At 43.6% G+C, this 12,666-nt stretch overlaps 1 protein-coding gene across 1 annotated transcript in view; it reads right to left on the bottom strand.

Moving 5' to 3' along the window:
• Window positions 1-11,959, bottom strand: part of galnt2 (UDP-N-acetyl-alpha-D-galactosamine:polypeptide N-acetylgalactosaminyltransferase 2) — an 88,605-nt gene extending 76,646 nt beyond the window's left edge. The window contains exon 1 of the mRNA XM_049598037.1: window positions 11,455-11,959. Coding sequence (XP_049453994.1) covers window positions 11,455-11,550 — 96 coding nt within the window. The 5' untranslated portion in view covers window positions 11,551-11,959. The remainder of the gene's footprint in view (window positions 1-11,454) is intronic.
• Between the last annotated feature and the right edge of the window lie 707 nt (window positions 11,960-12,666).

Raw genomic sequence — 12,666 nt, 5'->3', positions numbered from 1 at the left:
AGTCAAAGATACTTTATCTGGTTAAGACATAACCGAGATCTAAAAAGTGTATTGTAAAAATGAGGCTTAAAACTGAATACAAATCAATTTATGACAGCTTCTGGCAGACAATAACTCTGACGTATGCACAAAGGCGACATGACAGCACTGACATGTGACGGTGACCAAGTGACATGGACTGTGACCTTGATTAAAAGTACAGAATTCTCTGGGTTTGAAGATTGTTGGAAACATTTGGGATAATGTAAGTACACAACTCAACAAAATATATAACACTGGTGTAGACATTTTTAGACGTTTTAATGCAGAGAAGTTACAGATTATATCTTTAAAATCTCCCTCAAACCAACATCTGAAATAAATTATTTCTCGCACTGAACATTGGGTTTTAGTATTCAACATAATTTTCTCAGTCAGCAGTGCCATTACATACTTAAGTATAATTTCTTGTAATTATTGTGAGTTTGCCAAAAAATTCTGTTTCAGAAAGCAAAAGGTAAAACAAAGACATGCACCTCATCTGAGGTTGAGGCTGACGCACAGTGTCAGCGTCAGGATCCTGTGACCCAAATGTGACAGATCCACACACATCTACTGAGAGTGTTTCAGGGTGAGGATGAGGTGGGAGGCCAGGGTGCCTGCTTGCATGTAGCTCAATCCACCCTGCGTTACATTTGTTCTGTAAGTTGGCGGCAACAAACAGCTGAATGCGGCACAGATGGGACGTTCAGACGGAGATTTGGTATCCTTAAAGAAACAGGTTGAACTTAAATATTCTGTAGAGAGCTGATACATACACGGTGCAGTCTGTTTGCCTTTTGATTAAGTCATGTCAGCTTCAGATCATAGTGCACACTACTGCTGTCAACATAATGGAATTATAACTTTGATATAACAGCTTGAAAGATATCAATATTTATACAATTTCAGTGTTTCCCACAGAATTAGAAACTATGCGTGACTGTCTAACTATGTTTTCATTTGTATCAGTCTGTGTCCACTCTTGCGGGTCCATGAACGCAACACAGGTGGAGCTCATCTTGAGTTCATTTTTTCCTCAGCAGGAGTTTGTGGAGTTTTGAGTCACGGGGTGATAATTGCTCAGTCGATCCGATCAGAACTGATCAGAGCACATCGATAGATGAGAGGAGCAGCTGCTGCAGAGGCGAGTGAATGCAAACTTTCAGACCCAGCGATATGATCAGATTAGTGTCACTTTCACTGTGCCTGGCGTTGTGCAGCTCCTTCTGTGCGATACAATATTCTCTCTGAGAGTGTAAGGCAATGAATAACCGAATGGTAGGTGTATTCCAACAGCGCTTCTAATAAACAGTCAGCTCTAAAAGTAGAAAATCAAAACATGACAGCAGATGTTTTAATCATGGCGAGCCACTACAAATGAGTGAATGTGTGGGAAACCCTGCATTTTTAACATTGAGGGCATACGGTTTGAAAGTTTGAATGTTCGACATGACAAGGACAACTTTTCATTTCTCGGCTAGTAGTAGAAAACAGCTAAATAACTCTAGTAAACATTGACAACAAGAGAGCAAGAAACCGTAGTTGGTATCAGCGTACTAACAGCCGGAAAATTTTCAAGTATTCAGGACCGATATGTATAAATAAATCAATATTGTTTGACAGCGCTGGTGGACACAACTCTCTTTACTCTTGAACTGCCAATAACAAGAACCAAAGGTAGAGCTCAACTTTTCTCTTGATTTTAAAAAAGACAAATTTCCCTCACACAATTTTTCTTTTGATAAAATGTAAGTGCATCACTTTGTCCTTCAGATATTCAAATCATGAACCCTGATGAAGACATTTCAGTTTGTCTTTCTGCAAGTGCAGCTACATCAGAGCAGAAATAGGAAAAAGCTTGCATTTACCAAGAGACACATCTTTCTGCATTTTCTAATCAATTATTTTCATCCTTTCCATAATTCCCGTCACACAAAAACAGAGAGCAGCATTTCCATTAAAGCATTACACAGCCCAGTAACAGTGACTGGAAGTGCACCAACTAAATTACATAAGTATATGGGCAGTTGCTGCACTTGTCATTTATTTAGTGATTTGAATGTCCTTGCCACAAAGAGCGCACAGGCAAAACACTGAGGCCTCCTGTGCTCCCTATCGGGCCTATTTGAATAGTTTAGCCTGATAACGGGAACACAGATTATTGCTGACCTGACCGTTTCCTTCCCTGAGAACTTGTGAAGACATCAACGTTGCGGCGCAGCTACGATAGCTCGCCTCTCAGTGACAAATTGAATAAAAGAGGGCTGCTCTGTTTTCTCTTGATGTCTGAATAAAAACAGATCTTTGAAAAGCTCTCGCCTCAGCACTGGTCCCATGAACAATGGATATCCTGATCCCTTTCAACTTTTCCATGAATGCTCGCTGCCTGCCAGGGAAGAAAATCATCCTAAGAAGAAAATAATCCAGTTTAGAGCGCGCTCACAGATGCAACATGCCGTTGTATTTAACCACAAGAAAACTACCAATGACTGAGAGGGGGTGGATACAAAAGATAGATAAATAAACTGGAGTTCCCATGCCACAGATTAGGAGGTTGTGAAACTATCTGACAGTTTGATATCAACAGATTAGAGCTGCTCTGTGAAACGCCTATCTTTACTCTGCTGTTAACTAAACTATTTGTCTCCTTTCTTGGCGATGCCTCAGCCTATATCTCCTGGTATCTACACAGCTGTCTGTCTCTGCACCGCAGTCAGTCATTGGGTTTCAGGGCTGGCAGGTTGGGACTAACTCCTTCAGACTGGTGGAAATAAAAGCTGCCAAACCCGACACAACCCACCATTCTCCTGCTTTGGATCCAGCCGCCCTCTTTTGCTACCACTTTTCCCTTGTCTCATCATTTTGTCTTCATCTTTCCATCATCAACCCCTATTTCTGTGTCCTTCTTGTGAGGCCTAAATTACAGTAAGTGCTTCAATTGAATATTTGCCAGGCCTGGCCAACTTTATTTAAGCCTGCTGTTGATCCACCTGTCAAGCTTTCCGTTCTCACATGGCACATATGCACTTTGAATGTTAACACAGTGGCAGATTTACCACTCAAACGGTTTGGTAATTTTGAATCCATTTGTCACTAATTTCAGAGAGAGGCGCTTCCAGCTGAGATAAAAACTACTTGCTAACATAACTAGCTAATTGGTACTTGTACTGCAGCCAGCTAGCCCTACTTTTATAAGTTTGATAAGGAAAGACATAAAGATGAGACCACAGATGTATAACAATAACTAGGGATGCGCACGATTAGTCGTCTAAACGATAAAATGTCCACCCCCTTGCTAGTCTGCACCAGAAATTTTAGATGGTTATTTAAACCAATTACTGTTTTATTCATGTACAAAGCTGCTTAATTGCCATGCAGATGCCCACCGCTAGAGGGGGCTACAGAGCTGTCGGACAGCAGTCCCCCTCCCTGCGTTAATGCTCGAGTAGACTGGAGTTTTAAAATAGCACGGTGGGAAATTGGAGAGATGTCCTCTCGCAAAACCAGCGCGGTTTGGCATATAATCACTCGACTGGAGCAACGCGCAACCACATTCAACTCAAGCATTTGGATATTAACCTACATGGAACGACGGCTGCTGCTGCTTGCGACGCTAGCCACACTCAGACGCTGTGATCCCGCCCAATCTGAGAAGATAATGCAGCTCATCATGACAATGACCTCGTAAAATATGCTTCTATGTAACTTTGTTGAAGGTAAAGTCTTCAGGACGTTAATTGAATATGTTGAGCCTGAACACACCATGCCAGGACGCAAAATGATAACCTTCCTTTTTTTTTTAAGACTAGTCGACTTGTCTTAAAAAAAAAGCTGACTAAATGAAATCCCTGCCGACTAAATGAAAGGAAATTTTCATTTAGTCGGCAGGGATATTAGTCACCAGGAACATCCCTAATAATAACTAGATACAGGATGTCAAGATGGTGCCTATTCAGTCCAGTGGAACCGCTTGCCTGGCAGGTATGCCAAAAAAAGTTTCTAGCTTTCAGGTTTAATCTGCTGTATCACTGAGTTCCTGCTCAGCTCAATGACTTTACATTGTGATGATGTCACAGATTTTCAAATCACTTTTCTCGGCTCGAGGAAAGTTTAACAAATATAAAACCCCTATGAATCAAAAATTCATAAGAGAAAGAGTCATATCTGACCTTGTTTGCAGGTCAAGGCATCCTGGCAATAGTTTTACAGACATCTCTTGTATAATAGTGATTTATGGGGAAAATGCTTTTTGGGCCGCAGGGGATTTTTTTGCTGCAACACTCCAAGTGGCAACTGGGAACAACTGGAAGACTTAGCAACATTTCTGGGGGACCTAAGCTAATCAAGTCAACACTGGCTGGATGAGTTGATGATCCAAGTAGAGGACATGGAAATAAAGGAGCTGTACTGCAGGGTGGAGCCAGCTAGTCCTAGTACTGCAAATAAGATAGGGGAAAAATGTGACATCAGACTGCTATTTCACTCTCCAAAGCTTGACACGACTGCTGTGCCTAGTTACAGTTGCCAAGCTATGATTGGATAATCTATCCTCAGGGGCGGGGTTTAGCGGACAGCTAATTCCCCATATCAACAAGGAAAATCTGAAAGGGCCAGTTGAAACAGTAACAACTTCTTTCCTCCCACGTCACTGCCAACTGTCCCATGAGCAAGGCACACTGCCTCCCACAGCACACACATACACACAGATACACACACACACACAGTCTCTCTCTCCTGGGACTCCCAGCTAGGCAGTTGCGTAACTCCTGTGACTGTGACGCAGTTTCTTGGGTTCAAAAGAGTATTTTTGTTTAATTATAGCCTCGGAAAAATGAATGCATATAAACAACAACAGTGACACATCTTCTTTGGTGTCTCTATTTACACTCTGAATCTGTTGAGCATCTGTCAGAAGTGATCATTACTTACAAGAGACACACACACACACACACACACACACACAGTCAATACTTCAAACAAAAACCTGTATATCTGAGAGGGATTCAGTACCCAGGGATCCCCAGCTTAATTTAAGCCTTTTATCGATTCAGTGTTTGCTCCATGGAGCTGCATTTAGTTAGTTTGTAATAATGGATGTGCTCGCTGGCTGAAATTTCACTGTATTCTGGCATTATAAACATATTGAACTGCTGAGGCCTCAAGTGGTTTTAAAGCCACAGCTCTTTCAGCAGAATGACTGTACTGCAGTTGCACAACAGCAGGGACTCTAAACACATGTAATCTACATTATGAGTGAAGCAGTGTGTGTGCATAAATGTGCACATAAAGGCCCGACTGTAAAGATTACAGATACACTGCTGGGTCTGTGTGAGATAACTGGCGATGATGTTGTGTCTTACTCCAGACAGTCAGTGCGGGCTCCTGCATTTAGAAGCAGAGGCCAGCATCCATCTCGTTCTGCTCGTTACCCACTGAATAACAGACCAAAGACAAAACACACACTAACAATGCCCCATCATCACCTTCACCCTCACTGAGAGTGTGCGGTGCAAGTGATCCATTTTTCTGACATTTTCAGCTTTAAACCAGCAAAGCACTGTGAGCCGGTGGAACCACACTGCCTGCGATGAGAGACAGATGAAATGATAAAGCCGTAGTTTGAGACTTGCATGGACAGGCAGAAGCTGAACGCCTAGAGCTGAAGATAACAGAGGCTGCAACTTTCACTCACGAGCTCTGGACCAGCCAGCGTTAAAAGCTCCCTGAATCCCTGCTGAGCCGATTCATGTGTGCGCCTCTCCACAGTTTGCTGGAAGAAAAGCACTGAACCCACTTCTGAATCCTCTGCCACCGACTAGAAACTAATCCAAACCTCTGGCTAATCACAACACGCTGAGAAATACTTGCAATTCTACTGCTGTGATCCACCTTTGGGGGAAGAGCTGAGCTCCATATCAACAGTGGACAGTGTGTGTGCGTGAGTCAGTCTGGCATGACTGTGTTTACCACATGTGTATGTGATTTGTTCTTTCGCAGTCATTCTTCCCGTTGCCATTATTCTTTGTCCAAGTGAGGACAGCTTGTAGTCATTTCAGGTTATTACTACATCACATTTGTGCTGATCTCCGTTTCTATAAGACAGACGTGACCATGCCACACACCAAAAAAACCATACTCAGACCGTTTACTTCTTTGATAAATACAATTACCGTCGGCCTGTAGCTGTACTCAAACAGCTGATAATGTTCTTAAAAAATTCTGTGTTTGTTGGTTTTTCCTGTGGTTCGGTGCCACCCTCCGCTATCTGCCTTCTAGCTCCCATTCTCGTGCCGCTGATTAGCAGGAAAGTGGACTCAGTTTGTGGGTGGGACGTTGGTCTCTCAAGAGCTGGCAGGAAAAGCCCTCTGAGGTCTGTCCAACAAGGAAGACTTTAATGGGGCATCCTGGTGAGCCGGCAGGCTCATGTTTGCAACATTATCCTCCTGTACACAACAATGAATGCACTTACAGATACAGTCCAGCTGCTGTTGGTCTCCCAGAGCTTCCTGTCATTCTACACACTAGTTGTTGTGCATGGTCGAAGGAAAAAAGGGGAAACGTCACTTTCGATCCATAAAGTAGGGTGGTCCAGAGACGGTTCAAACAAAATGCATATCCAGCAGAAGACACAAATGCAAAAGCTACAACACATTTTGTTTTCTGTTAATGCGCTTGTGTTTTTTCAGTTTGCGAAGCGTTTTGGATATGCAGTTTCTTTGAACTGTCTCATAATACTGTAGAAATATGACAAAAGGCCTTTGATGCAAAAATTAAAGGTATATTATGCAGGATTGTCAGATTCTGTTTGTTAACCCACGCTCGCCAGCAAAAGTCAGGGTAAAAGCCACCTCAGATTCACTCGTTTGGCATTTTGCTTCACTATATTTGCATTTTTTGGTGCTGTGTCTCTTGGATGCCTGCTGCTTACAGTCTGGCACCTGGTTGCTACGTTTTTATAAAGCCCGACCTCACCTGAGCGCTGTCCTGAGCACAGAAAGAAAGAAGAACATGAGAAAATACAGGCAGAGGGGAGAGCGTCAGCAGAAACACACAACCCCACACACACTTCTAGTGGGTCATAAGTGATGATTAAGAGGGATTACCTCTGTATGAGTCTGCATGATATCTCTCTAAGCATGATGATATATTTCTACACTCTCCATATTTCTATGATTTTCCTTCCATGACTATGGAAATTATGGAACTCATCTAATCCCCCTAAGTTCTGGGAGCACCAAAATGAGGCTGCACATTGTTGATGGACAGGTAAACCTCACGCAACATGGCTCAAGTCTCAGCTCTGATCCTGTCTCATTTTACACTGTACGTCATGTAATTCAGGCCAGTAAACCTGAGAGATGCTTGGGAACACGCAGCATCACTGTGGACACTAATAAAAGAAAGACAAACTTTCCCAATGACGCACCAACCCAAAATATATGATCAAAGATATGAGGGATATTTTGTGCAAAGGTCTGCTCGTGACCTCTGGAGACACATGGTGACATTTCAGCCTTTTTTTATTGTAAGAAAAAAAGTCTTGCAAAGAATTTGACAGACATACCAACGTTCATTTTTGCACAGCACACTGCAGTAGCTTACAGGCACTGATACTGTGTTTAAACAGTGTCTTAAATTGGCACACAGACTCTAACCAGAGGGACAGTTTTCCAAATAGGGTACTTTTGAACAGATAATAGTAGAAACGCTCTTTGGCGGGTGCTTTGATCTTAAGAGCCACACTATCATGGGTGTGTACGACGGAGCTGGAGAAACTAGTTGAACTAATTCCTCTGGCAGAGACAGTATTCTTTGGATTATTCAAAAGTGGGCATTTGAATTTAGCTGCTGTGAGAGAGTGTGAGTCCTGCTCAGTCAGGCTCAGAGCTGCTGGATTCACCACAGTGGTTGCAGGCAGTGCGATGACACAACAACATGTAGCTTTGTGAGGTGTAACGGTGGATGCAGCCACGATGTGTGGACAGTAAGAGGGGGATGAGGGAGTCCTGGGCTGAAATGTGTGCTGCATATAAATAACCTCTGGTTTTGCCAGACAGGTCAGTTGCTTGGAAATCTTTGTATTTAAAAAAAATTCTTCTTGTCTGATATTCTCTTCAGACATCAGCAAGTCACCATTATGTCACGTGTGACTGATGAAGGAATGAACATACACACTTGTGAATCACACTTTGAAGGCAACTATCCAGAGGCAGCATTTATTCATATCTGGCAAACATATTAGGTTGTTGCGTACCTTTCCAATTTACCTATATTACCTCTGGGGATGGTTTCAGTTGAGAACCGCTTCCAAATTGTCGGATCTATCTGAATCATATGCCTCCAAGCTTATCAGTTATTTCTCTCAGTGACAGCATGTCGCACGTGTCCATGCTGCAACAACAAGGACTCAACGCAGAGAAGAAGAATCACTCCAAAACATGGCTGAATTTTACGAAGAAAGATGACAACAGTGCTGCTTGTAACGTCTGTAAAATGATAATTTGAGTGGAAACACTGGCAATATCTGTACAAATAGGCTCTCATTGTATCCATTTCAGATGATGAATAAAACAGTTGCATTGATGCTGAAAACCTGTGTCGGCCTGCTATTTTCCACACAGAAAACTGATCAGGAATCAATGAGGGAATCAATAGAGAATGGGACCTACATGCACAATTGGTAATGACATAGGTACCAATAAAATCTTATCTGTTATTCACCCCTGTAGGTAAAAGATGAAAAGGTAAAGGAACCAAAGGGAACCCCTGAGGAACTTTTTATGACATTAGCACTAGTACTGCAATTATTAGTTGATTAAGTTACTATTAAGACATTTTAATATGAAGATTTTATAACATGGTATTTTGGATATATTTGGGCTTTGGACAGTCATTTAGACAAAACTAGTGATTTAAGACATCATGTTTCATCATCACATAATCTGCAGATGCGTTGATAAAAAAAAAAAATAAAAAAAAAAAAAATCACCAGCCACAGCTCTAAAGAAGATCAACTACAAATTTTACATTTTGAATTTCCTAAAATTACATTCGAGGGACACATTAATCACCAGCGAGTGTTCAAAAGACGGTGGCTGTAATTTTGTTTCATGGGCCCTTGTTTCAGGAGATTTGGTCCATCTTTGTAAAGCCTTTGTACGAACCCTGAGTGCTTTTGAAAAATTCACTACAAAGTTTGTTTCCTGACAGCAGTGAGAAATTATTAAATGCCTCGAGTCTTCCAAAGAAAAGGGGGTGGGGGTGGGGGGGTGGGGGGCTGGAGGGTCAGGGGTGGAAAATAGCACTTAACCTGTGCAGCTCCACCTTTGTTTAAACAGATTAGATCTCCCTCTGTGTAAAGACACCAGCCAGGTGCAGCCAATCATCCAGGATCCATATTAATGCTGCCTGCAATCCAACTCCAGAGAAAGTTGCTTATCATAGAGTGTCACTTTGACCCCCCTTAACAACCACAAATACACACACGGACAGACACACACGGACAGACACACACACACACACACACACACTCAGCTATCAGCCTAATGGAAAAGTAAAAGGGTTGCTCTGGTTGACTGGAGCAGAGCAAACACAGAGAGACGGATAGGACAAGACAAGAGACAGGTGGAATACACACAGGACGTTCACACACACACACACACACACACACACACACACACACACACACCAAAATCTAGAGGGGTGATAGAGGGAGAGTACTGTGCACACAACCACCCATGCCGAGCAGTTCATACATACACACTGCAGGTTACACTAGCCTATATTAGCACAGGCAGACACACACTCATGGTAAGTACAAGCAGGATGTTGCCCCAACACAAAAAAGTGACTGTGCCCCCACACACACACACACACACACACACACACCGAATATAGACGTACATACAATGGGAACATGTCTTCCTCTACACCTGGAACATATTACCTTACATTTCATGCATGACATCCTATGGCATGTACATGTACAGGCCTGGTATATCATGACTGGAATCCATGCCTCCACATACACCAAGTCAATCTTACCAGCTATCTAGTTTGAGAAATGTAAATCAACTACATGACACAGACAGGAAATAAGAGAACCACAGAGCAAACTTACGGATGTTGTTTGCATGTACAAAATGACAGAGTATTAGGTACACCTATTTAAAACTACTGCAGTCTAATACAACAGTCCTACATAGAGTTTGTAATGTTCAGACTGTTTCAGAGAACTGTGTGCTCATTCTAGAGGCTGCCGTTTGTGGCGACGTCGAACTGTGTTGAGTTATATTGAAAGGTGCCACAAGTATGGCTGCAAACAACAGCTTTTTTAATTGATTTTTCTGCCAGGTAATTTTTCAATTATTGTTTGGTATAACAGCAGAAAATACTTTAAAATGGCCATCACAAGTAGAGTCCAAAGCGGCATCTTCCATGGTTTGTTCTGTCCAACCAACAGCCCAAAAGCCAGAGATATTTTACATTATTATAACTGAGTAAAAGGAAAGAAGCCCATTCAAACATTTGAAAAGCTGGACAATTGTTTGGCATGTTGTGCTTGGGGAATTACTTCAATTATTGCCACATGTATCAGCTATATTTCTGAATATTTGGTCACACTTTTTGATAAAATGGGGCAGACAGAATATCAGATACATAAAATTGTATCTCTATAACAGCCTCAACAAAAACTGTTCATAAGAGCATTACAGACTGCCTTAATCTAAATTTGGTGTTCTAAAAATCTGGTATTTGACTGTATATCAAATAAAAATCAGAGAGCAGGGCCATCAGCTGCCAGCAGCCAGGTTAAATTGAATCTATGCATCTTCAAAGCCGTTTTTAAAATCACATTCTGGCAGCATGGTGTAGTGATCAGTGATTTAACCCCGGTGTTAATCTGCACACTTCCTGATCTCTGCTCATTTCTGGGAGCAGCAGCAGCAGCTTGTGCTGACGTGCTCTATAGGCTAACCCCCCCGCCCCGGCCCTGTGAGCCAGGCCAGCAGCCTAATATTAATAACAATCACCGTGCATGCTTGCGGCTTTACTCTAAACTCATATTAACCGGTGCCGCTGCGTTAAAGTGGCTGACAGGCTGCCCGGCGTGGACGTGCTCCGCTCCCACTTCCACGATAAGGCAATCACCGGCGCAGCGGGAGGTCTGTGCACGCCGACCGGCCAGCCCCGCTACCCTGCTGCCCTTGTCTACACTCATCTCCACCAAATCAATGCCTGCCCACTGATACTAGCAGGCCCTTTATCACAGTCTTCACAGCATCGGTGCAACCGCAAAAAAGCGAGGAAAAGAGACACAACAGCGCCAAATCACACCGCTCCATCTTCGCTTTGTCCTGGGAGCAAACATCCACACGGACACCGACACGGACTGTGTGGCCACAAAAAGCAGTCGAGGAACTGAAATCCTACCTTTCGGTTCAACGCTGTCCCCGAGTAGAAGTAGTAGGCTATCCCCAGCACCCACAGCACCGCAAAACATAACAATATCCTCGATTTCCTCCGCATGGCTGCCTGCTCGTCTCGTCCTCCCGCCTGTACGTTTCGTGGCTCTGCTCCGGTCTGGTCGGGCTGTAGCGGCTCGTCCCGGTCGGCTGTGTCCGTGCAGGGCGCTTCGGCGTGCGGCTTCGGCAGGCTTCGTCAGTCGGTCAGGGGGAGCGGAGGGAGCAGGAAGCAGCCAGCCAACATCAGCGGGGTTAGAGGGCAAAGGCTAGCCGACTCTGATCCAATCAAACGCCGGCTCAGGCAGCCCTGGAGGAGGGCCGGGGCTGACAGAGAGTCGAGCCGTGCCGTGCGGGTCCGTGCTAAAGCCGAGTGGAGGGGGTGGGGACAGTTATGGAGCGATGATTGTTGTACAATTTCAGTTATGTGGCTCCGGGAGCTGAGAGAGAGAGGATGTGATCATCATGCTACATGGTGTCACTGTCTGCTGTGTGCAGCTGCAGCAGCTCTGAGGAGACGCTAGGGGCGCCACACACACTTTAAACCGGGTTAAAACAATCCCTTTATCTGCTCTGGATCTGAACCAGGCCAGCACAGATAACCCGAAGGGTTGGGACCAGTATCAATTATCTCCTTTCTCCTTTCTTTCTTTCTTTGCTTTCCTCCCTCTCTTTTCTCTTTTCTATCCTTTCTACCTGTGTTCCTACTTTCCTTACTTTCTCCCTTCCTTCTGGTGTTTCTGTTATTCCTTTCTGTGTTCCTTCATTTCTTCCTTCTTTTGCTCATGTCTTCCTCTGTTCCCTCCATCCATCCTCCTTATTTTGTTCCTTCCTTCCTCTGTTCAATCCACCCTTGCTCCTTCTTTTGTTGCTTCCTTCCTCTATTCTGTCCTTTCTTCCTTTCCTTTCCTCTTTTTTCCATCCTTTCTACCCGTGGTCGTTCTTTTGCTCCTTCCTTCCTTCCTTCCTTCCTTCCTTTCCTTCCTTCCTTTCCTTTCCTTTCCTTTCCTCCTTTTTCCTTCTTCCCTTCCTTCCTTCCTGTGTTCTTTCTTTCCTTACTTTCTCCCATTCTGTCTTGCTTCTGTTGTTCCTTTCTATGTTCCTTCATTTATTCATTTGCTCCTTTCTCCCTCTGATCCATCCATCCTTCCTCCTTCGTTTGTTTCTTCCTTCCTTTCTTCTT

This window comes from Epinephelus fuscoguttatus, linkage group LG2, assembly GCF_011397635.1.
Source record: "Epinephelus fuscoguttatus linkage group LG2, E.fuscoguttatus.final_Chr_v1".
In the NCBI taxonomy this organism is placed as follows: domain Eukaryota; kingdom Metazoa; phylum Chordata; class Actinopteri; order Perciformes; family Serranidae; genus Epinephelus; species Epinephelus fuscoguttatus.
This window is presented reverse-complemented; position numbering and strand designations above follow the sequence as displayed.